Genomic DNA, 27,212 nt, shown 5'->3' on the forward strand with positions numbered 1-27,212 from the left:
CAAGATGGCGACGTTCCACCACACGGTGAAATAAATAAAAATATAAATAAATGAACATGACATGTGAGGATGTATGTTTTGCAATGAGGGGACGCTGCGAAAAAGTCCCCGGATTGGACCGTAAACAAGAAGCACGAGAGAGGGTCGGAGACGGACAGATGACACACACAGAAGGAGAGAGGCTGATGTGGATCCTGCGGTCACGGAGGAGGACCGACAGCACGACGCCGTTTAAGAGACGACAAACTGCGAGAGACATCCTCCAGCGGTGAGTGCAGCTCTCCATCCCGCTGCAGCCTCCGTCCTGTGTCGTGTATTCCGTGTGATTCTGTGTCGTTAACTCACGTGGAATATAATAACGTGAAGTACAGAGAGGCTCGGGTGTTATGATGGAACTGTAATAACCATAGAGCGGATTTAAGACGGATGGCGCAGCACAATGAAGGTGCTATAGTGCCTTTTGTTACTGTTATTAATGTCAACATGACGAGTGAGAAAAGTAAGGCTCATGTAAACGGCAAAACAACGTTTAATTGAGCGCGAGGTTTCATAGCGTCAGCTGCACGCGCCGCCGATGCACAAGTTGACTTTCCCAGCGGACACGTGCACGTGCACGCACACTCATCCACCCACTTGTGCGACATTTTTTTTCCAACTGTAGAAACAACGGCTGGGACAAATATGTTTTTAAAAACAAATGTAATCAAGTGTTTGCAGTTTTCACGTTTCAGACTACAGGCGACTGGCCGTGAATGCATCCTGCGCGGTGTGAATAGAAGCACGAGCTCACAGAGTTGTTGGAAAGCTCGACTCAGAGAGCGACACAGTCATAGTTTATGTTCAATGAAGGTGGTTTATTTATCTCAGGAATAATTAATACTCATTAATTCATTATTGTCATGCATTTGTATTCAGCTCGTTACTTCGAGAAGGTGTTTGTGATACTTTCATGGCTGCTGGTGTTCTTATTTCAGAACATTGTTAAGGTGGTCTACTCCAGCATGGTGAACCATATGGGCGATTCCAAACTCTTAACATTCTGTACCATACCCATACTTTTTGTTACAATTTTAGCAGTATCGATTTCATGATTGGGTCTGGGATCTTTCAAATATAATGGCACTTTTTAGAAGAAAAAGAAAATTACTCTTAAAGGCAAATCACAGGACACATAATGGCCATTAATAACACATTTGTTAAAAAAGCAATATGAGTACAATTAAATACAAAAATAAACAGAAGCAATGAAAATGTTTAGAAGTGATGCAGCCACATATATAATTATATTATCAATATTTTGTTTTAAAGGAACTGATACCAAATGAGTAACATGTGAGTACCAGTACAAGTATTGAAACCACAGTATTGTACTGCCCATCCCTAGTGAACCACTGCAAAAACCAGAAATGAGTCAGCATATTAGCACTTCTGCTTCTCGTCTTGAAGTCAATGTTTTTTTTTATGTGTTTTTGGTTAGATGCCGTCCATAAATACCCCTCTGATAAAGAATGAAAGAGTAACGGTTTTAAAGGAATAGCCATTTTTGGAACTATGCTCATACAAAGATCGATACCACTCTCATATCTGTACTGGCCAGCAGCCAGTTAGCTTAGCATATACTGTATCCTGGAAACAGAGGGAAGCAGCTGGCCTGGTGCTGTTGAAAATCCACCAGCACCAAGCTTACTATTAACATGTCATATTCTGTTTATTTAATACACAGCCTCAGTGTGAGAAGGACAAGTCATGGCTTTATAGCGTAGAATGTCCTGGACAATTTCTTAGCCGGCGCTGAGTTACCTGTAGAAAGAGCCAGGCTAGCTGTGTCCAGCCTTTATGCTAAGCTAACCGTCCCCTGGCTCAGACATGATGGTAGCTTCTTCTCACATAACTCTCTGCACGGCTAGCGACTAGGCTACGTGTAAAGTTGAGCTATTTGGTCTCTGCACAGTATCTGTCATAAAGCAACGGCTGTCTGAAGGCTAGGAGAAAAACATTTCATCTGAATCACTGCTTTGGAAAATGTTTGTTTTAAGTAAGGTTATATGTAATTTGTAGTAAATAGGCTGAAGTATTGATTTGGGAAAAAGGTAAAGGTTTACGTAGCAATTCACAGGAGAAACCTCACATTAGCAAACTGATCTTCATCTTTAGCCTCGCCAGCATCATTCCTAATTTCATCATACACATCCTGTGAGTCAGCCTCTCTGCGCTCCCAGCGCTTGTACTTTTGTGTCACATTCCATGCTATGGAGTTCACAGCGTTCACATGACTGCCGCTAACGTGTTGAGTGAACACATAGTGTCACACAGCTTTCATGCCCTCAGAACAGGGCTGAAAACAAACCGCAGGTTTCACGAGGCGGAAATAGATTGAACTACAGCATGTCAGCCAACCTCTACTGACTGAGAGAGGAATTCATGGTGTTGGCCAGCTGTTGGATAAAATTGCACACACTTGTAATGCAGTTCCCATGACAGATGGATGCAGGTGTTTACCTGTAGCATAAAAACAGCGAACCACCTCTGAAGCCACAATCCGAAGGGTCTTAGAGGCTAAGAAATACATGAAAGCAAATGATGAAAACACACAAGGCCTTGACAGGGTTTGGTATTGCTACACAATAATTACAGTGACAGCACTGGTTTAAGGTTGGAAAGAGTGCCCCGTAAAAGGTCATTCATCCTGATGGTGTCAACCTTTTGTCAACAGCCACAAATAAACCCTGGTGAACTGCCCATAGGCAAGAGACTAAATCCTTACCTTGTCAGGCATTATTCATCTGGATCAGCGGCACCAGAATGAGTGGCAGGGTATCCAGCCTCAGATGACTGCAGCTAGGAGCTATTTATTTGATGTTAGTATTTAGTTATTTTTATAGTTAGTATTTAATTATTTTAAATATTTTAGTATTTAGTTATTTTATTCATAAGAGGTATTGTTTAATTATTCTAGATGTTTGCTTATTTAGGTTAGATTGTTTGTTTGATATATTAACATTTCTTTTTTTTTTTAATAATCATTCGTTTAGTTGAATTCGTTTTTGTTGTTGTTTAAGTATACTTAGTTTTTGGGTTGGTTAATTTGCTTATGAATTGGGTAACACTGCAGGCACCTGTGGTTATTTATAGGAGTAGGCAGGAATAGGACCAGCATGCACCGGGGTGGTGGCACAGGAGAGGCAGCGACAGGAGTTTCTTTGTTCTTTTGTTTGTTGGCTTGTTTTGGTTTGCCAAATAAATAATGAGAAAAATGGAATCCTGTCTGGACAGTGAACTCTTTAGCCAGTGTAAACCACAAACCCACAGTGCATCAGTGGCCCTTTGATTAATGTTTGTTTTTTGATTTATCGGACAAATGGCCACTGCAGATGTAATATGCTGGTGAACTTATGCTGGAGAACTTAGTCCATGCGTCCATGCGATTTTTGAAAAATTAATGTGAATTTACTGACCTATTTTACATCATAAAAACAAAAAGTCAAAATCTCTTAAGCTCATGTTAACCACAGACCTTATTTTGGGCAAAAACCCACTCAAAAAACCCATTGACTCTTTTCATTTCCATCCACGACTATTTCAAGTCAACTTTTTGCATTCCCTCTTCTCATCAGGGTAATACACTTTCTTTGCAGTGTGCAAAGTCCACTCACGCTGCTCACTGGCCTTCATATCAAATTTAATTGGATGTCAGATCATTTGGATTTAAATTGAATTCCACAATGGTTGAATGATTCAATAAAGGTCAAACATTTTAGACGCCATAGGCTTCGACGTTATCACCGTCGTTCTGTGACAGTAACACCTGGCTTAGACGTTCCCACTTTATTACCATAACACCTGAAAGTGTGGTGAGAAAAAGTCTTGTTGTCCCCGCAATTCTGGTCCCAGTGATCTTAATAAAATATCAGCTGAAGGCCTGTAAGTGGAGAGTTTTACCTTCATATATAAACCACTCTACTGTATGTAACATAGGATACATGATGGGGTGACATATTAATACGCTGAACTAAAATGTGAACATAAACGTTAAACGTGCTGAACATCAGCATGTCAGAATTGAACTTGTGAGCCTGCTTGGCGTTAGCATTAAGCACAAAGCACTGCTTGTACAGTCTCACAGAGCTGCTAGCATCTCTGCAGAGTATTGGTCTTGTTGGGCACAAGGCCGTATCTGTAGGGCAAATTTATGTAGTTGACATAAATCACATCCACAAATGCCTAAATGAATTAAATGAATAAATCCCCCTTTTCAGTTGAAAAAAACTACAATATTTAATAAGAGATGCTGGAAAAATGTTGACCCTCCCGTCTAAAGCTCCCTGTCTGGTAGAGCAACATGTAAGAATGGATTATTGATAGTGTACACTGTGCTGTCTGTCTGCACTGTAACACACTCATTGCTAATTATTCTACTCCACAGACTATTATGAGAGTATTTTACATCCGCGAGTTATTCAGAATGGAGCACTCTGACATGCTTCAATGGGCAGTTATGGTTTAGACACAAAGGCGACCCTTTCCTTTAGGGATCTAACTGCCATTTCACCAGAAATGCTGCATCTCTTTGCATTCAACTCTCTCCTTGTTCTCTGTTTGCGTGTCCCCTCCTTCTCAGAACATACTGAATGCATGAGGCATACATTATGTTCTCTTTTTAAAGTACACTTATTTTTTTTGACAGCTTGGTGGGGACAAAGAAACGGATGCTACGCTGAATTCTGCCTTTAAGAGAGAAGAGGAAAAGCACAGCAAAGAACACAGCGGACTGCGGGAAGTCTGCAGAATCTAAGAGCATCATCCTCCACTGCCCAGCCTTCAGAGACTATGGTGGACATTTCAAATCTCCCTTTTCTTGACCACCCAGGAGAGGCGATGGAGGATTAAATCACATGCTCCGTCACGAGTGATAACTAACCAAACCTGCAGAAACCTCGTTCTCCAGCGCTCGAGACGCCCCTAAATCTTTTCTGGGAGCTTAGAGCAACACAAACTCTCCCAAGTCATGTTCTTATCTCACTCAAAGGAAACACAAAAGTCAGAAACATTGAATGTTTCTTTCCAGTGAGGGCTTGAAACAACAGACCAAGCCACGGCCCTCTGGTCCCAGAGGAGCTTTTGGGGAACGTCGACTTGGAGGATAAGATCGCTGCAGTGACGGAGGTGATGGGGAACAAGAACGCCATCCCGCCAAAAGGTCCCGACACTGGGACAACGCAGAGAGAGGAAGGGCTGTGCATCGACAGTGCCACAGGTAAAATAACTTTTCTCCATCCTGTTTTTATCTAATACATGACGGCTGTGTGATTTTTATGTTCGTGCACCTCAGGAGATGTTGCTTTTTCTGCAGTATCAGCTAATGTGGATGGTTGTGGCACTCAAAAATATCGTACTCATTCCTTACAATGCCTCTCAAAGATGGTTTATCATCTTAAACCACCCCAGACTGACTGAAGAGAACTGCTGATTGAAAGCCTTTCAGAACAACTCAAGGCTTATCATCCATCTGTGGACCACAGTTTACCACAAACTGCTCTAGAGCGCCGGAACAAAACAGAGCTTAAGATCATAAGCTAAGCTGTAAGGAAGCCATGGCCAATAGGCTTGTATGTTTGCAATGCATTACACAGATGGAGCTGACACTTTATGTTACATAAGAGGTGCACTATACAGCTACAGTTAATGGCGACTAATTGTCGCAGTAATGGCTGCAGGCGATGGGCTGACAGGCTGTCACTGATGCCAACCTGCTGCGGTAACAGCGCGTTTGTCAATCTACCAGGTCCTCCAGGGCTGCCGTGACACACACACCATACATGCACACATGGTACTGGGTTTTACAGGCTGCTGTGGACCAGAAGAGAATGACAAAGCAAGCTACTGACAAGATCCGACCCACTCACAATAATGGATGTAGAGAAAACATCTTTTCAAAAGCAGCTTGATTGTAATGCTTTAATGACATGTAAACAAATGTGTTGGTGCGACTGTGGCTCAGTGGTAGAGCAGGGTTGTCCTTCAATGATGGGTAGGTGGCACTTTGCATTGTAGCCTCTGCCATCAGTGTATGAATGGGTGTGAATGGGTGAATGATGACCTGTAGTGTTAAAGAGTACAAGTCCATTTACCATTACACACACCATATCCCTGTACTTCTATCTTTGAGAGGACACTCATTGGCAGAGTGCATTCCCTAGGCCAGGGGTATTCAACTAACATTGAACGAGGTCCAGTTAGAGAGAACTTCCTAATGAAAGGTCTGGAACATCACAATAATGTCTAACTTGCACTATGATTTTGTGCCATATGTATTGATAGCCTAGCAGTTGTATTAACATCTGCATGTAGTCAACAACTGACTGTCATTTCAAATACAGAAAGGTCAATTGAATAATATTTCAACAATATCTCAACAATATTTATTGTCATTTAAAATTGAACTGGATGAATTATAAATAATATATACTTAATTATAAATAAAAGTTATTCTCTTATTTCAAGTAAAATAAGGGCTGGATTTAAAAAATAAAATACATAACAGAAAGCTTTTGAAAAATGTTACTCTTAAAATAAAGTACTTAAATGATTTAACTGAACTGTCCATACCCTGCAGCTTTAAATTGATATGATTCAGGTGTGATGTCAATTAGAAAAGCCAAGATATTATGTTATTGTCATCTTCTAAAAAGAGAACATTTTGTGCAGGGACTTTATCTGTGCTTATTGAAACCACTTGTTTCAGCTCTATTCCTCTCTGTTAACATCATTGTTGGACAGTAAATTAATGAGTTTGGATTCTGATCACATTAGACTCTTAGATTGTTTATTATCTGTGATTTCATTTTGAATGTGAGTGGGTATGTTTGCGCAAAAGAGTTGTGCTTTGTCTCATAGTGGCGCCTCACATTGCCGCTTTCAATAATTTCCACAGTCTCTGAACGTATGAGACATTCTGGTTTTAAACTGTCTGTTGGGAAAATGAACCTATAAGAGCTCCATCAAAATGTAATAATCTTCAATTATTTATCAGTTATGGTTCCAAGTCCGGAGACCACAGTCCACCTATTAGTGACCCCTGCTCTAGGCCCTTAGTTACCCTAACTTTGACCATCACAACTAAATGTGTCGTCATCACCCAACCTAACTCTAACCTAAACCTTATTCTAACCTGAAACTTAAATCAAGTCTGAACCATCAAACAGGCCTTTGAAGAAGTATGAACCGGACAAAATGTTCTCTTTCCAAAAATGTCCTCACTCTGAAGATAGTATAAATTCTTGAGTTATGGTCAAAAACGTGTTTTGTAAAGTCACAGTTACCTTTGACCAACGAATTCTAATCAGTTCATCCTTGAGTCTAAGTGGACATTTGTGCCAAATTTGAAGAAATTTCCTCCAAGGTACACGAGATATCGTGTCAGTTAGGACGGACGGGACAGATGGACGGGCGGGCAACTGTAAAAATGAAAGCCCTCGGCTACAGCTGTCGTAACTGTGAGGTTTCCAGCAGGGAAAAATCAGGAAGTGACCGCGCCAAATTTGGTCCTTGGATGTCTTTGGACTGCTAGCTGTTAACCCCCACGTGTCTTCATGCAAAGCTAAGCTAATGGGCTGTTGGTGGTAGCTTCATACTAGAGAGTAGTGTCTATCTCCTCATCTCACTCTCAGCAAATAAGCGAAAAGTGTATGTCCCAAACAATTGAAGTAATCCTTTCATACTAAGGCAGTGAGATGTTGCTAGTTATGAATGAAAACACTGAACCAATATTGTCCTTCCACTTAGACATGGACAGATGGAGAAGAATGATCCAATTTGACGAAGCCGGTACTGAGATACATATATCCTGACTTTTAGTCCCTAATTTAGTCCCAAGCTCAAACTGCTGGATCCTACATTTCCCACAATGCAAACATGGATGAATTATCATGACCACGATTCCTAGACACAAACTCGCCACGGACCCCTACCAACACACGCAAAAAGTGCACGTGCAATGCATGTTCCCTCCCCAGGCAGCAAGAGTTTGGTCGCACAAAAGTAAAGACATTATACACCTGTTTTTACGGGCTGAGTAGAACTCATCATGATAAACATACTGACTGCTATGTGTCAGATAGGTGGTGTGTCCCTTTAAGTAACAGTAGACAGAATATTTTATATATATATATATATATATATATATATATATATATATATATATATATATATATATATATATATATATTTCCATCACTGATTTATTACATAAGAAAATGCAGTGCAGAAACACCACAGATAAGAATTTACACATCAATGCAGTTGGGAGCTATACCATAATATTACCGAAGCATTTGTTTGTGTCGTTTGTTTCCAGGAAGTGTCTCCAGAGATGGACTGCCGGGCCCCAGCCCAGAGCTGCTGGCCTCCCTGCAGTCCCTCAGAGAAAACAGTGACTACACAATGCTGCCACACTCCCTGCACCAGGTGAGTGTCTTTGTGCGAGAGAAAGTGGGAGGCTTTTTGTCTCCCAAATCCAGAGGGAATAGGTCTTTATTTAGTCAGACAGAAGGGCTTCGTGTGTGGGTGGGTGGGTGCATGCATAATATACATATGTTTGTGAGTCTCTGTGTGCTTGCATCTACAGTATGTGTGTGTATGGCAGTCCTCCTGTGTGACCTGATTCCAAAGTCTCTGTTTTCTCAGTTAGCTGAGACAAATATGACAAAACCCCCGAGCTGGTGTTTCTCAAACGGATCAGAATAGCTTGTTAGAGTAAAATGCTGAAACCTGTAAATCCAACAAGGAGACATCAGCAGTAGTTACTGAATATTTTGCAACCGTTTTACAATGCAGGTGCAGGGATTTGAACTGGGAACCCTATACGCTTTTGTTAACATGTCTAATATTCTCTCCCCTACCGCCACCGCTCCCTCAGATCACAAATATGGTGTTCAAACAGACATGCTAATTAGCAGTGTGATAAATTTGGTTCAGGCTCACGCAGTGTAGTTGAAAAAGGATCACTGCAAAAGACATTTCATGTTGCTCGAGCAATCCTTTGTAGACCATAATCTCCGAACAGCAATTAAACAACATGATCCATTTGTCCCAGCTTTTCCAGCACCTTGAGAAGCTTGTAGTTTACTTTGCTTCACTGCCAACTCCAGTAATCAGGGAACAAAGGCGAAGCTGCTTTTCCTCAAACACTAAGAAAGGAAAGGAGGGGCCGTCCTGTTCTGTTTCTGTGAGAGCCACGCATGATCAGAGTTAGCATTTAGTTATAGTTAGCATTTAGTTCCACTTCTGTATGACGATAGCCTTAAAGCAGCGTTGACAAACATGACAGCTACAGTAGCTTGTGAAATAGTGATATGGCATGAGCCACTGAATTTGGTGGATTTACTGTTTATCAGGCCTCAAATGAGACAAGAATTACACCCAGACGGTCCATCAGCCTCACTCACTGCCGCAGGGAGACTACTTTGCTGGGAGGAGAGCGGGCACCAGCTTCAGAGTCAGTGCAACGCTAGCATGAAAACGAGAGTAAAAATGAGTAAAATGATAACAACTTAAAGCTTCATCTACACACTTCTGTCACAGCGTAGGAAAGCACATCCCTATCACCAGATATCCATTATCTCTGATTCACCAGATGTTGTGAAGTGCTGATGATAGATTAATTTCCAGTCCACAGAAAGGAGAGAACAGAGAAATGCTGTGATTATAATGCTACACAGTTGTTACTGAAGAAGAAAAAAACGATAGACGCTGTGGGGAGAGACGAGGAGGGGGTCTACGTGACGTAGATTAGTCCCAAACGGTTGACTCTATCTCAGAATTGGTCTTTCAACATAAGGGCTGATTTAAAACAGAAGATGGAGTTTTGAGCCATTTTCAACCATGAAATGCTGATTTTTTTAAATAAATTTGGTTAGAAATATGAATATTAACACCAGCATTGCAAAGTTAAGTCATATCATTTAGTTTATAGCCTAAAAAACATGTTAAAGTGTGCATTTACTCAGTTAGACTTAAGGTTTGTGCTCAAGGGTCCATGTCTCAGAATCTGTCTATTTATTTATTTAAAGGTCTGAGGGTGCCTGTTCAAACAAACATACATGGTGTCATTCACATGAGAGAAACATCATTATTGTCCACATTAAATAATGAGTGTTATATGCATACAGACACTAAATGTATCTGAATCTCAAACTGGAATTTGGTGGACAGTCTTCTCACTGAGTAGATAAATGGTCTGTTTTCTGAATACGACTGAAGGGAGCAGGGCTTCTATTTACCAGACACCTACAGCAACCCTTACCTAGACATGCTGACATGTTCATATCCCAACCAGGTTGCGATCGAGATACATTTATTTAAAAGTATTCATGGTAATGGTCAGAGGTCCTTCCGAGCAGAGAGCATAGGTTTTGGGGTTTCACAAAAGAAATCTAGAGGACAAGTAATGTGTACATGTCCAACTTGAGGATGGCTGGTAGTGTTGGTGAGAAGAATGGACCAACATGCAGGCGGTGATTTTCCACAAAAGCTGAGCCAGACTTGCCACAAAAAGGAGAACCATAAACCATCAGGGTCCTCTGCAGATAATTAATGAGGAGACTCCTTCCAGTACACAAAACACCAGCCATTCTCCATTTTTCACAGACCAACCAGTTTGATGTCTTCTTTTTTGCATACATACCAACATTGACTCAATTAAATTATATATTGGCAGTGGAAAAACGGTCAAAAACAGTGATAGAGCAACACAAAAAACAAACTAAAAACAAAAAATTAGGCTAATAATCAGGATACCAGCAGGTGCATTTTCATTGCGTCAAAAGCGTTTTTTAATTTCACGTCTTTTTTCTATTGTACCCAGTGAGGAGGGACAAAGTGCTGCACCCTGCGTCTTTTTTTTTAGAGCTCTCCAACTCCTTGTTGAAAATGTATAAACTTTCCAGAAAGGCTCTGGTGTCGTCACCGTAGATGAAGCACTCTCCAGCACTATGTGGACAATGAGTGATAAATTATTGCGAGAAACCGATCTTGCACAAACCGCAAAACCCGACAGTGAACCAGATACAGCTCCCTGCTATTACCCTTGTAGGCTCGTTGATAGACCCACCCCATGGCGTCTGATAGGAACCTCAGCACATGTTGGAACACAGAGAGGTCTGTAGTGTATATTAGGTTCTCCACCTGGGAAATAAAAAGACAACAAAAGGTTATCTTGTTGGTTTCTCATTCTGTGTTATAATAAAATAATATAGTCTAGATAATATTCAAATCCCCGACTTGCATTTTTGGCTCCGGCCACTGGGGGGCTCGGTAAGCTCCCTGACCCAACGCAAACCTCGCCTGTCGCAGAAAGGTTAAGGAAACTAACCAGAGCTGATTAGTTGATTATTCAATCAGTTGATTATCAGAAAAGTCATCTTTAATAACTATTTTGGTTATTAAATAATCGTTTCAGATATTTTTGGCAAAATTAAAAACATTTTCTGGTTCCAGGTCTTCAAACATGCATGTGTGATGCCTTCAATAACTTTCGGTTTAGGACTTCTGATTGATTTTAATGGGTATTTTTCACTGTTTGTGACATATTATAGCTATCATGGTTCATGTAAGGAAATCAAGAAAATAGTGAGTAGCTTAGCTGATAATGGAAATAACCATTATGGAATGACAGAAGAAGATCTGAGGTGAAAGTCATATGGTCTACTGGTTGTGGAGAGGAAGGTATGAAGTGGATGGGAAAAAAAGCCCACAGACTCGATAATCCGAACCATAATTAGTTGCATGTGACTTCATGTCTCACATGCAGGGTGTCTCCATGGCTCTGGCTGTTGGTATGACTCTGTCATGTGATCTTCAAGGAATTTTGGTGAACAAAAACATCTGATTTTAATCAATTAGTGTTTCATTGTTTCATCATTTTCAGCGCTTAGTTTAATGTCACTGTGTGCTTTGATGCTTCATGGCTTAATGGTGACACATGACACAGCAATACAATTGATATCTGATTCTGTATGCTGCACTAGTTTGTGTGGAGTTCTATATGAATCAACGTTCTGTACCTGCTGTTTAATAAATTTTCTTCTTTTTCAGATTGCAGAGGCCTACTCGCTCAAAGAGGACTGTATCCTTTTTAAGTGCATTTGTTTCATTTGTTTGTGTTTTTATGCAATGTGACCAAAGACTGTATAGAAGAAATGGACGCAGTCACTGTGACATCAACCACTGGTTGGTGGACTACAGTTTTGAAGCCTCAAGTTTGACATTTTTGTCGTTGACATCTTGTTATTTTGTAACCAGAAGTGACACGAGAGGGTGGAGCTGAATACAACCGACCGCTGAATAAGACATTTTTAGGTGACCAAAATGTTACAATTAACTTTCATGAACTGAAAACACACTGTGAAAGGGTAGCGACCTGTCAATCCCAAGGTAGCCCCGCCCTAAAGCATACCCTGCTTTATGGTCTGTTTGACTCTAAATGGACCATAATTTACTAAATGAACATCATGCTGTATTGAAGAAGACTTGAAACTAGAGATTGAGACCATAAACTCATGTTTACAATGTTTACTGAGGTAATAAATCAAGAGAGAAATAGAGTCATTTTCTCATAGACTTCCATACAATCAGACAATGCAGGTTTAAGACACTTCCGCATTGGCTTCATTGTACAGAACAAGACGTTGCCTCCTGATTGTGACATTTGCCAGTCACTTTCCCAGCTGAGTCATGACTGAGCCACACTGGCACATGCCATCATTAAATAATGCAATCTCCACTCTATGAAGGAAGAGCTTCGATCTTATTTTGTTGGAAAGGGGGTTTACTTATGGTGAGGGACGTCAAGTAGAGCAGGTTTTAGGCTTCACAAGTTCAAATGGCAATAAGTAATGAAAATGTAAAAAGACTGTCAAAGAGCAGAAACTTTCTTTCATTCATCTTTTTTCTCATGTTCGGCTGTGTATCGTACTGTCAGACACGTCATTGGCCGTCTCATTGTTGTCGTGTTCTATCAGTTCTTTTGTCTCTCAGTAACTGAGTGTTCCCCACACGTTGGCTGAAAGTAGTTTCCTCTGGCTCTGTTTGCGCCGTTGGTCTGGCAACAGCCCTCAGCTGCAAGGAGGGCGGTGTGTGTTTACATGTGAGGGGAGAGAGAAAGGGAGGCAGAGAGAAAGTGAGAAGGCTTGATGAACGGGGAGGGAGGAGCCACTGTTTCTGAACTCATGATTCATTGATTGTTATCCGTGCAGGAATCAGGCACGGCTGTTGATTGTATTGCTTTTAAAATCATTTTTAGAAAAAAACTGTTTATATATTTCCGTTTCTTTAAATCTCATTTTTTTATTATGCATTATCATAATGCAGGATACATTACATTACATTACAGTCATTTAGCAGATGCTTTCATCCAAAGCGACTTCCAATAAGTATATTCAACATAGGTATTCAAGAGAACTAGTCACCAGAAGTCTTAAGTGCATCTCCTTTTTTAAACAAGCATCTAAGAGCATAAACCAGAGCAAAAGTACAGTGCTCAGGCTCAGGGTAGCACTTCCTGAAGAGGTGGGTTTTCAGCCTGCGCCGAAAGATGGGCAGCGACTCCGCTGTCCTGACGTCAGTGGGAAATTCATTCCACCACTGTGGGGCCAGGACAGAAAACAGCCGTGACCGGGTCGATCGGCCGCCAGGACCTCTGAGCGACGGGGCAACGAATCGCCCCGAGGCAGCAGAGCGAAGTGGTCGGGCGGGGGTTTAGTGCTTGACCATGGCCTGGAGATACGAAGGACGAGCTGCAGCTTTCTGGACAAGCTTCAGAGGTCTGATGGCCGACACTGGGGCTCCGGCGAGTAGAGAGTTGCAGTAGTCCAGGCGGGAAATGACAAGAGCCTGGATGAGAACCTGCGTCGTCTCATCAGTGAGGAAGGGGCGAATCCTCCTGATGTTGTAGAGCAGGTATCTGCAGGAGAGTGTAACCGATGCAATGTTTGCTGAGAATGACAGTTGGTCATCCAGGGTCACACCCAGGTTCCTCGCAGTCCGAGTTGGTGTCCACCGCTTCACCCGGCTTTAATTTAAACAAGGTGCTGGAAGTATTAAAAGCTCAAACTGATAGAATAGATATCAGCACACCTGAGTGTATGCAGATAACACAATCTATCAATGATCATAACACGGACACGGTTTGTTTCATCTATTATCACAGCAAAATCAAATAGGATCCATTAAATGCCACAAAATGAAAAAGTGCAAAGTGTGAAGTACTTCTCTTCAGTAACAAATCCAAAACTAGAGCGAAATGTGTGTTTTTAAATCTCAAATATACTTTAGTATTATTATTAATTTTTTTGGTAAACTGTATGTTAGCTTCTCAATCTATCATCATCACTCTCTACGCTCACATTCTTTTTGGTTAATGGGTAATTTCCTCTGCCTCTGTCCTTGATGCTATCTGTCAAGTGGACATGTTGCAATCCTTTATCTTTTGACATCATTAGCTCATGCTGTTACCCTGACTGACGTACAACGAGTGAGTGACTTCTAATTTACGTTCTCATTATGATGATCCCTCTAACCTCTAGGTTCCATTTACTTTGCCGCCCTCTCATTTTGTATTGATTTGTCCTTGTTTATTAGTTATTTAAAGGTGCAGGGACGTTTAGGTCGAATGTCTCAGTTGACGTTTTAACTAACATTGCTACCAGACCCGTGGGCCATCCAGTTCCTGCAGCTGGAGAAGCTCTACCACCAACGCCTGCTCTCCAACCTCGCCGCCCTGCAGGAGAACTGGGGTACTGCATGCATATGTTTCATCCCCTCTAGGGAATATTATTTGTGATGAAAAACCTTCATGTAAGTCTGTGCAACATAAAGAAATAATAAGTGGGTTTTTGCATTCACTCCACGTGTGTTCCCAGAGAGCCAGTGGAGAGAGAAGAAGAACGACGGAAGCATTTCGCCCGCTGAGACGGACGGCATCAGTCAGAAACACATCGAGACGCTGAGCCAGATCTGCAGGACACACCTCCGGTATACAACAGGCACATCAACACAACATTCATCAGATGAAATGTATGATATCTTTAATGTTTCCCTCCCCTCGGTACAAATACAGACAGCACAAACTTCCTTTATAAACGGCTCCGCTTCTCAGATTCCATTTCCTCCAAACACCATCACAGAAATCTTTTAGCGCCTATTGTGCGTCAGTGTAATTGACCTCCATCTTCGTCTCCCATGTGGACACGCTGAGGAGTCCACCATGTTGGTATTGCATGAAGACACACGGAGGATACAGACACACATGGGAATCATTTGTGAAAATCAATATTTCTGACGGGGCATAAGAGACTTCCGCAGGATAGTGATTTCCATGAGACACAGACAAATACCGCGTCTGCATGCCAGACGTTGTTGTGTCCCACGGATACTGTGACTCTCTTGGTATGTTATTGAAGCTCACAGTCATTTGACCCAGGTGGATTTGATTTTGGAGAATATGAGCCAACTTCTGCAGGAAAGGCCTGAAGAAGATATTAGTTTTTTAATATATTAAGTTACACCATCAACCTCTGGCATTTCTCAACATAAGCCTCTCTCTTTTCTCTTTCTCCTGCCCTGGCTGTCCTTTGTCTCTATCTGCGTTCTTCTTTTTGCCATCACTCAGACCATCTACCAGTGTGGAACAGGTGAGACATGGGAACCTTCCCTTCATGCTGATCTTTACTCAATTTGAGTAAAGATCCTTCCTAAGTGATGCATGGTCGTTAACTGTGTTTGATTTCACAGAACACAATGAATGCAACACTGAAAGACATTCAGAGCGAGAACGAGACGCTACAACCCTGTCACCATGAAGGTAAACATGTATTATTGTTTTTACAGTACCAAGTGCTGCTTTGAGCTCAATGCTAACTGCATTCTAACATGCTCACAGTGACAATGCTAACATGACACTAAACAGGTCTAATATGTACAATGTTCAGCATCTTACTTTAGCGTGTTAGCATGCTAACATTTGCTCATTAGCAGTGGACATGAAGGCAGCCTGATGGGAATGTCATTAGCTTTGCAGGTTTTTGGTCATAAACCAAAGCACTGTGCAAATTAACATTTTGACTTGATGATGGCACTTTGTGAAAAATCAAAGGATCACCAAAGTGATCACAATTAAATTTGCGATGGACATGAATGTGTACCAAATCTCATGGCAATCTATTTTACAGTTGTGGAGACATTGACTAAAAAAACAACAACAAAATGTCAACCTGCTGGTGGAGCAAGATCAAAGTTCAGGGGATCACCAAAGTCAGTAGGATCCAACCTCTGGAGAACATAAATATCTGTACAAAATTCTTGGCAATCCGTCAAATAGTCAAGCTATTTCAGTCTGGTCCAAAGTGATGGATTGACCGATCGATACTGCCGAGTGTAGAGCCATGCCTCTAGCGTGGCGAACTTTATAGGCCTGAGGAGCTAAAAAGCGTGCTAGGTGTTAGTGTCAAACAAAATCACATATTATTGATGGCCGAATGGCGCAACGCCTTAAACGTTGCTGCTGCAAGGGATTATGGGACGACATTATCTCCTTTCCTTTGATAAAGGATGATCCAATGCTTCCTATGCTAAAGGATATAAGAAAGGAATCATTGAAGCACCTCTCCTTACCAAGGCTGCCACGCAGATACTTCCGGGTTATCCACTCAGTAAGAACCTTCCTAAGCAAAAAAGACTATTTGACTGCGGCCGTAGACTGGTTAACACAAACACGTCTCTTTTTGTATTCATTTCTTTATTGAGTGCAGGTGTAACGGAGATTTTTAAAGGTTATTCACATTTCCCAGTTTTTAACATCTGATTGAGAAGGGTTCAACGTATTAATGCACACATTTCTAAGCTTCACCTATAAACTATTCCAATTTACATTACTTCAAAATGACCTCCTTTAAGTCTGGTAGAGTTAGTGCCCTGACTTTCTAATCCACACATGGACACATTAAGCTACACAGGCCCTCTGTATCAATACACTGTTAAGTTCACATATAGTAAGGCTTAAGTAATAATCCATAATCAATAACCAATCTCCTGTGTTTCTCCCGCATGCCAGTTAACAAGGCTGAAATGACACGCCAGGATGAAGAACAAGAGCATAGCATGAACCCAGAGCTTCCCGCACCACAGACAGGCCAACAGGAGGGAGGTGAGGAGGAGGAAGAAAGAGAAGAAGAAGAAGAAGAAGAAGAAGAAGAAGAGACATGTGAGGAAGGACAGGAAGTAGAAGAGGAGGAGGAGCCGTGTGAGGAGACGCCAGAGGAGGAGGTAAAGGTGGAGTGGCCCACAGGAGTACCCCAGGCTTCAGACAAGGATCTGGCCAAGCTGTCCCACGCAGAGGGGGTAGGAAAACACTTTATCTGCCTTTACCTCTGATAATTGTTACTGGAGGAGGTGCATTTTAGTAGGATCGAACAGATTGTGACAAAACATGATCTGGATATGAGATGAATGAATAAGAAAGAGCAGGAGGGGTATAAATATCTTTTCCTGGCCTGAATCCTGAATCCTGCCTTCTTTCCTTTCTTCACCATCCATGCATCTATCCTTCCTTCCTTCCTTCCTGTCTCTGATCTCTCCTGTGTATACTGTCTGCCTGCAGAAAGTAAGACTGCATTCCTATGAGTTCTTTTCTCTGAGCCACGGCTCTATGTCTTTGCTGGGACACTCCTATGAACGATCTCTGCGGTCCCCCGGTGAGATCATCGCCACGGTCTCTATGTCCTAAAACCTCCACCCATGTTCGCTGGTGTGGTCAGACACTTGGGGATGTTTACTCCGCCAAATGTGCTAGATTACTGAGCCTGAGCCAAGACATCATGCTCTGGCTCGAACACTGAGCTAAAGGGGGCCTGGTTCTTCCGAGAGGTGGAGATGAAATCTGAGCCACTCCAAACAAGCAGTATAGGCTGAAGGCTGAGCATTGATGGGGTCAGGATCACGGCTATTATGTAATCCAGTGGAGGATCGACTGGGTGGGGCATGGGTGGGACTTCTTTATGAGGGTTTTGTTTGTTTTTACCCAACAACTTTCTCTTTTGCTCTCACTCTGAGACACAATTTGTGTCACTAGACAACTTGTTCAGAAAATCAGTCACAGCAAAGCCCAGTGCTGGAATAAATGAATGGCAGTTGGCCAATATAGCAAGAAAATTCAAAGAAACTATAATTTTATGACCAACCTCTCTTGAATTTAACTTAATTTTGACAGAATTTGACACGAGTTGCAGCTTGTAGTGGTATTGATTAAAGACATCAACAGAGGCAATTAGTAGGCTGATATTGGCTTATTGCAGATATATATATATAGTTTTCAGCATATAATTTTGCTTTTAAGTGACATTAAAATTGCAGCAATTTAGAGACAGTGATGATATTATATAATTACTCCTTCCTTCACGGGTTTATTTTTCAACTGTAAAATAAATAAAATAAAAAAAATAAATAAAATAAATAAAATAAATAAAATAAATAAAATAAAATAACCCTGAATGTTACTGATGAGCCAGTTCAAGTGGTTACATCCTAAAGCCAGAAATTCCATCGCACCCAATCTGCCCAATGAATGACAATGAATGTGAAATGTTGGTCTCGAGGAGAGAGCGGTTTCTGCTCTGTAACATCACAATTTCCACAGCCGTAATGCAGCAAGTCCTGATTCAAACGGTACTTGACTTGAGCACCAGAATATTTACAGTCAAACATGATCTACTAACGTGCCTCTGTATAGACTTGACTGAATGTGATGACCGCGGCGGTGTTCGCCGTGCTATCGACCCACTGGCCTCAGGAAGTAATTGACCTATAAATTATGGCAGCGGATGAGGCTGACAGCTTGAGAAATGACTCCACTTCAGCAGTCAGCATATGACCGTGCTGTGTGTTATGGTCTCTGTTTAGAGATTATGATCGGGTCAAAAGGTTCTCATTAGGGTTAGGAATGAATCTCAATACTGACCTCTGTTGACTGTACAGTGTAACTGCAGTTTAATTATCAGTCAGTAAAGTCACAAATATATCCCTGTAACTTTGGTCTGTCTGAATGCTGAGCTCCTCTGGTTGTATAGAAGTCTAGTCTAAATTGACTCTACTTCTCTCTTGATTTATTACCTCAGTAAACATTGTAAACATGAGTTTATGGTCTCAATCTCTAGTTTCAAGTCTTCTTCAATACAGCATGATGTTCATTTAGTAAATTATGGTCCATTTAGACTACGTCCATACTACTCCGTTTCCATTTGAAAACGCATATGTTTTGCTACGTTTACACTGAGCGTCCACACTACGCCGGCGTTTTCAAGCACTGAAAAAAGAGGCGTTTGAAAACGCTTCCGAGGACGGATAAGTTTGAAAACTCCGGGTTGCGTATTCGTGTGGACGTTCGAAAACGCATAAGTTTAGAAACGATGACTTAGACGCCCGCTTTCACTACTTGATTGGTTCTTTGCAGTCATGACATGTCCTTCCCTGATTCGTCACACCCATATCACGTGACCCATAGCCGGAAGATCACAAACAACGACATTGATTACCAATCGACTACCAGGTTAGTTTAACATGGAGAACTGATTATTTCATTTCATTTCATTTCTTTTGCACAATTAAAACAATAAAATTAAAATGAAACAAACATAACAGAGATAACTGAATATCACAGTGCAGGAAGAGGCAGAAAGCCAACTGGGCTTATTTGAAGCCTTTTACAAAATTACAAACAACATAAAGTAAAATATGCATAAGACATCACGTTACAAACAACAAAAGAAAGAAAGAAAGAAAGAGGAAGAAAGAAAGAAAAGAAAAAGAAAAAATAATGTAATTGTGACGAGTGTGTGCGAGCATGTGTGTACGTGTGAAAGTGAGCATGGGCTTGTGTTTGTTCAGGGATGTTGGTTTATACACCTGCAGTAACTCTAAGCAATGGTAATGCTACAAGTCCCCATGAGTGAAAACAACTATAAATGTAATACAGTACATGGCCAATAAAGCTGATTCTGATCTGATTCTGATATAGATATGGGTCTATAGTTGTTAAAACAACATGGGTTTTCTGCTTTAAACAAAGGAATAACTTTGGCAATTTTTAAATGTTCTGGCACAACACCTGTTTTCAAAGACAAGGTGAAGATGTGAACAAGTGGCTGCAGTATTCACTGTTTCACCTGTTTGACAAGAAATGCAGAAAGTTGTCATGGCCAGCCGAAGATATTTTGAGATCATCAATTATATCACTTATTTCTTGAATATTTGGGATAATAGGGACATTTGTTTGAATAAAATCCAGTGGATTCCCATGACAAGCCGGAATATTATTAGCTAATTCATGACCAATATTTACAAAGAATTCATTACATTTTTGAGCGATATCAGATGATATCAAGAGAAATGTCACCGTCCAAAAGGACTGAAGGAAGCTCTTGGGTAGTCCTTTCTCTTTGCAGCACCTGATTTATGACTTTCCACATGGTTTTTATATCTTTTGAGCACTTCATAAATGTTTCACTGTAATATTTCTTTTTTGTAGATCTAATGATATGGGTAGAATTATTTCTACAGGATTTATAAGCCCCATGAGTAAGAGGCGTGGGATTTGAAACATATTTTTAGTACAGTTTATTGTTTTTCCTCAGCAGCTTCAGTAAATCTTTAGTGAACCAGGGCTTACTAACTTGACTGCTTTTCTTGGTGGAACTACAAATTGGAAAACAATCATTGAAACTAAGGTTATTAACTTTCATAAACTTCTGTTATACTAAATCAGCGTTATTCTCCACATATAGATCATCCCATGAAATACTGGTAAGAATATCTTTACATTTTGAAATATTTGATTTGCTCATAACTCTTTTCTGCATCATTTTATTAGTATGTTTAGCTCTATTAATCTCGAGTACTGAAAAATGGAAAAGTGATCAGACAAGTCGGAATACAAGACTCCAGATTTGGTTCCTTCACTCAAAGAATTGGTTCAGATGTTATCAATCAAAGTCACAGAATGTTCTGTAACTCGTATTGCTTTATGAATAAGAGGGGAAACGTAACTAGAGTAAAGACATTGAGAAAATCCCCAGTAGGAGTATGTAGTTGATTTTTTAAAAGGTTTATATTGAAATCTTCTAAAATGTAACAAAGTTTATCCTCATTGTTTATCAGGTCAAGAGAACTGAACAGACTGTCATTGAAAACTTTGATGACAGAGTCAGGTGGGCGATAAATAACCAATGAGAACATTCTTTCCTCCAGAGACACCAGAGAGTCTAAAAACACAGATTCCACCTCATCCTCTCTGACTTCAGAGAGAGATCATCCCTAATGTTGAATTCATAGTCACCGTGAATAAACAGATACTCCACCTCCAGATCTATTCTCTCCTACACGGTGAACTGAACTGTATTTTGGCATTTTAAAGATGTATCTTGAGTCCTCAGTAAGCCATGTTTCTGACAATAACTGAAAAAATCATACTTCAATAAAGATAAATAATGAATTAATTTGTCATAATTGCTAGGAAGATGAAAAGTACAGAATGTGTTACATGGCAGAGCAACACAGAAGTCATTATAAAAACTACAGAGGTTGTAGACCATAGTGTATGTAAAGAATCATGTATACAGATACAAACAAATCTAAAAAGTACTTAATACATTCCTAATTTTGGAGACGAAGGAGCCAGACTCTGAACGTTTCTTTGTTGATGTGGGTTTTGGGAAGGTGGATGGACAATAAGTTTGTTGTATCTCGAATATGCAATGTCACCTCTCTCTCGAGCTGCCTTCATTGCTGGAACTAGTTCTTTTCTTCTTTGGCGGATGGATTCAGGGAAGTCCTCATTAATAAAGATGCCTGAGCTCTTCAACACCCACACACATATGCCCAGTGTACGTGAAGAGTCACGTGATATTCGTTTTCTTGTGGACGGAGATCATTTTCGTTTAAAAACTCGTAGTGTGGATGTAGCTTTAGAGTCAAATAGACCATAAAGCAGGGTATGCTTTAGGGCGGGGCTTACTGTGATTGACAGGTCTTTGCCACGGCATTGTCCGTATTTTTGTCTTACAACTTTAACCCTTTCGCAGTGTGTTTTCACTTCCTGAAATGATACAAATTACTTATTCAGCTTTCGGTTGTACTTAGATCCACCCTCTCGTATCACTTCTGGTTGCAAAAACACAAGATGGCGACGGCCAAAAGGCTAAACTTGAAGCTTCAAAACTGCAGTCCACAAACCAACGGGGGACATCACAGCGACTATGTCCACTTCTTATATACAGTCTACGTTTAAAACAAGGTGTTTAACCGGGCTCATACTTGTGACAAGTCTCAAACCACTTAACCACAATGCTTGGTTTGTGTTCCTGTTCTTACGATAGACTAAACGTTTGTGAAGTATTTTACAACTGCTATAAAGAAAAGTATGATCTAGTCTTACACCTTTCATTGACCAACTTCAGTTTTAATGCAGTTCTATTGGTCACCTAAAATGACCGTTGACCAAAGTATGGCACTGCTTTGTGATTGCTGACCTGATTGATGGGTGACTGTGGCTACGTGGAGACCAGCGCTGCCTTTCAACCAGATGGTCAGTGGTTCAATTCCCTGATCTGCTAGGCTCATCTCAATGTGTCCTTGAGCAAGACACTTAATCCCAAAATTGCTCCCGTAGCTGTGCATACAACTCTATAGATAGAGACTGAATTATAAGTTGCTTTAGCAAATGAATGTAATTGATTACAATGATAACAGAGCAAAGTCGTCAGGCCACAGAATGCCAAATAAATCAATGCTAAATTGTGATTTCTAAAAAGAACAATTTTAATATCGTGAATGACTGTTGTTTAATTATTAAGAGTAAAACAATTGGTTTATTGCAGCTTGGGCATTGCTAAAAATAGGTCCAACAGGGAAACCGGCACCAGCGGTTCAACTTTGTCCTACCATACTTGCCATAGTTGTGTGCTCTCAGGACTCCTGTGTACTGAGGGATTATTACCAACATTATAAGTGTGCTTTAGGTTTTACCTCCAAGAAAAGGTGGCTGCTAAACTGTACGATAACTGTATATAGGTATAGGCTGTATGACTGTTGTGTTTGTTGCCCTGTTGGACCTATTTGTATTTATTATTTCAGATAGATGGGGACATATCACACTCATTTTCAAGTTCATACTTGTATTTTGGGTTTCTACTAGAACATTATACATGTTTTAATGTTTAAAAAACACTTTCATTTTCTCATGTTGTCCGTCTAATGCTGTCTGTCAGAATATACCTGTATATCTGTCTGAAACGCTCCGTTTTAGCGCCTGTCTCTTTAATCTGCTCTGATTTTCATGCGAGAGAAAGATGGTGCACCTTTGCAAAGGTTGTTCTCAAGCAGTGCGTGATGATACTCAGATTGGGGGGAGGTATATTCTAATGAGCCTGCGTGTGACATAGGAAGAGCAGCCAAATGAAATCACATGTTTTCTGATCCAGGCAGTCCACAAAAAGCTGACTGGATTGTCGTATTTGTGAGTCCGTAGATACTCCAGATACTGAAAGTATGTGCACAAGCACTGAAGAAGTGAGATTTTCATGATATGTCCCCTTTAACAGACACCATCCTATACTAGTATCTGTCCGCTAAACAGATTCTGGCTAAAGTGGCACCTAAAATCTTCCTTAAAACAAGAGGAAGACATTCATAGTCAATTCTGTGGTTTGCGTGTCTCCCTCAGAGCTCCTCCACTGATGGTCTGGTCTCCATTCTGAAGAGGAGGAGAGCATCGCTGGATGGATTGCCTCCTCCGAGCGACATTCTCATTAAACAGAACTCCCAACGCAAAGTTCGCTTCAGTGAGCCAGAGGAAGGCATTGAGCAAGGTACGGTTTACCTCAGGGGTGGCCTGACTTTGTTAGATTGTGGGCCTATACAGGAAAATGATAGGAGTCACAGGCTAAACAATAGTTTTCAACCAGTTACACTGGCAGAAAATCAGTGTGTCTACCAGAAGAGCACATGTGCCAGTGTGTAAAGTGTGGGACAGATGTCTTCTAACAGAATACTCTTTAATCACTGCAACAGATTCCTTGCAAATGAAGTAATCACACTTCCCCTTGACTTCTGTAAAAGAAGCCCTCACTCACTATCTTCTGTCTTTTCCGGTCTCGCCATGTTTAGCTAATCAACTCATGTAAATGTTTTCATCTAGTAGTAATCAATGTAGGTCAAGTAGTTGTTCAAAGTGGCAGGAGCATCTAGTGTTCAAACTAAGAAGTGCAATGTACACACAGTGCACATTACATGTGTCCATTTGTCACTCGCAGAAGAGATGGGTGGAGATTCCTGCCTGATCTTGCTGCTGCTGTGTCTGGTTACCGTGGTGATCAGCATCGGCGGGACGGCCCTCTACTGCACGCTGGTGGACACTTACTCCAACATCTGCACCGACTTCGCCCACAACGTCGACTTCTACGTCATGAACGTGCGGAGGTTCTTTGAAGGGCTCGCCCACTGGCTGCCCCTCCGGACTTAAGACCCCTTTTCATCTGCATTCCAGATTGGGACGTTTCAGAACACCTGTGCTGCAATGGACGGTGTGAAATAGAGAGGACACTTCCACCTCAATATCCACCTCAACAGGCGTGGGATCTACATGCATTAATCTGACGCTGCTGTCCGGAGTGTTTGAAGCTTTTGTTCTGCGGTGACCGGAGCTTGGATCCTTTGGCTCACTAAGACTTACGACTTTGAGCCATCTGCCTCTGATTTACGCATAACTAACCGGTGCTCAATGCGACACCAAACAGTAAAAACTGTGGCAAACGTGCATGTTGCGGGATCAGAGTTTTGTTCACTACTGTTTGTGGGGATATTTAGACAAGATACACAAGAGGGCTCTCAACATTATTTCTATTTTAACAGAAGAAGTAGCTCATCTGTGTGTAAGTGTTTCTTTTACGTCTGTAGCTAGCTTCGTCTTTTGTTCGTCAAGCTTTCTTGTTCTGTCTTTGGGTTCATTAGGATTGTACGCTTGTTTTTTGTTTTTTTTGGAACGATTAATGGGCCAAAAGATGATTTAACTTTTTGAATTCATGCTACCGCTGTCTTTTCCTTGAATAACCCATCTCCGTTAAATGAATATATTGTGGGTCTGTACACCTTTGTCGGACACATTACACAGCACAACAACAAAGCTTTATGTTATTTTGAAAAACCCTGATTCCAAAGGAGCCTTTTATGATCCCTTCACTGAAAAGGATAGTTTCACAATGTGCGTGTTTACCTCAATACAAGTGGTTACTCTCAACATTCCTCTTGTCATCCATATATACGACCAACTCAGAGAGAAACATTGTACTGTGTATGATACTGGTAAATGTACCAAGTGCTCATTAAGCACAGCATCCCAAAACAGACCGCATGAATGATGCTCTATGTGTACATTCAGGGAGAGTGTGGCTCTTGGTATGGAAATATCAGGTCAACTACATGTGTAGTCATAATGATTATCAGGATGAAATACAGTCATCTAACTCAGGCTCTGTCCTCGTGTGTTCATGTTCACCCTTGAGTGTATGGATTTATGATCACTTCCAGTCTCCACCTGCAGTGTGCTAACGGCTACATCATGATAGCAGAAACCCAATGCAGAGAGAGGATTGTGTGTCTCACCAGGTCACGTTCAAAAACCTGCGAAAGTACAGGTGGTTTAAGAACAGAAAAACTGAAGATGAAGTATATTCTTTTATCTCTCTCATGTTTATCTACACTTGGCTCTGAGCCTTCTTGTGTCTGCATTGGGAGAGTGGTATCATCCAGTGGACATGGGGGATGCTGTCTTTGGATTGTTTTTTGTGAGTTTTGTGGACCAACAGCTGTGTGTCCTGGCACAAGTAACACAACAGAAAAACATGGCTGTCAACACTACATTGTTTTGAAAAGGACTACATTTAATATAATTAGCATGTTCACTTTTTTTATTGATGTTTTCACTGTTTCAACAACATTTTTTGTATATCTCTCCTTCTGAACTCCCAATTGTTTGCAAAGTGATGAATGCTACTTCTGTATTGTCTCTGTGAATATTGCATTATGCAATTCAACTTACGGCTATATGTTTCTATATTTATGTTCACTTGTGTCCAAAAGGTAAGACAAAATAAATGTGAAGGAACATTTGCCATTGTGTCTTCTTTTCCCGGGCTTGTCCTTATTTGAACTGCTGCTAGGGTGGAGATTACACGTCACCAAATCGGTTCCATTTAAATGGTCAAGATATTTTGCTCGTTTGACTGTAACGCGCATGCTCCTGTTGGCCACAATTATGTAGTACCTCAGCTTCGCCACAAGATGTCAATGTACACCACGGAATCACCGACCATTTTGCCTTGAGACACACTTCTGCAGTCTTAGGGTACATCCTAAGTCTCTTACAGTTTTTCTTGATTGCTTTGACCTGCTTAAAGAAACTGGGATCCACTCGGTTTTCATCGTCACTGTCTCAGCAGAGCACAAGACACCTCTTGCAAATGTGTTAACCCTTTCTCATTGGATTGACACATTTTCCCCACCCTTTTGCAGAACAGTTAACACGGATGTCATTCAAGCAGTCCAAACTCCATTGTTTTAGCTATGGTAACCAAAAAGAAACCATCTGTTCCTAACTATTAGAAACTACCTACATCAGTATGAAATCACTGAAGCACCTGTTTGACACTCCTTCACACAAATCTTCAATTAGCAATCAGTCTGCAGGCCTTAAAAGGTGCAGCGTCTGGGTTGTTCTTTGCCAACATGGATGGAAGAGGTCTAAGGCAGATGAGAGTGAGAGTAAGAGGTAGAGGGGTCCGAGGAAGAGGAGTGCGAGGAGGAGGTATAGTTGGAAGGGCTCAGGTTTCTGATGAAATTCTGGCAACTGTTATTGATCACGTTATCAATCATGGTCTTTCACTGAGAGATGCTGGACAAAGAGTCCAACCTGTGCTAAACAGAAACACTGTTGCATCCATTGTCAGAATTTTTCGACAGGAAAACAGGTAATGTTGCTGTACAGTATATACAGAAATATCCTCAGTGATATACTTTATGTAATTGTTTCCTCACTCCCATTACATGTATTCTTTGTAGAATCCAAAGGCTACCATTCTCTGGTGGTAGAGGGAGAACTTTTAGTGCTGAGCAGG

General features: G+C 41.0%; 1 protein-coding gene across 1 annotated transcript; it reads left to right on the forward strand.

Annotated features, from left to right (window-relative positions):
• On the forward strand, nt 1-26,207 carry cnstb (consortin, connexin sorting protein b). The gene is made up of 11 exons (XM_068708694.1): nt 1-268; nt 4,685-5,254; nt 8,354-8,463; nt 12,091-12,121; nt 14,703-14,789; nt 14,916-15,027; nt 15,665-15,686; nt 15,787-15,856; nt 17,105-17,391; nt 23,765-23,909; nt 24,354-26,207. Exons 2-11 carry the CDS (start codon nt 5,167-5,169, stop codon nt 24,560-24,562), a joined length of 1,161 nt encoding a protein of 386 aa, XP_068564795.1. The 5' UTR covers nt 1-268; nt 4,685-5,166; the 3' UTR covers nt 24,563-26,207.
• Nucleotides 26,208-27,212: the final 1,005 nt, after the last annotated feature.

Source organism: Cebidichthys violaceus, unplaced genomic scaffold, assembly GCF_023349555.1.
Source record: "Cebidichthys violaceus isolate CVI_PGR_0920_01 unplaced genomic scaffold, fCebVio1.0.p SCAF_14, whole genome shotgun sequence".
Lineage (NCBI taxonomy): Eukaryota > Metazoa > Chordata > Actinopteri > Perciformes > Stichaeidae > Cebidichthys > Cebidichthys violaceus.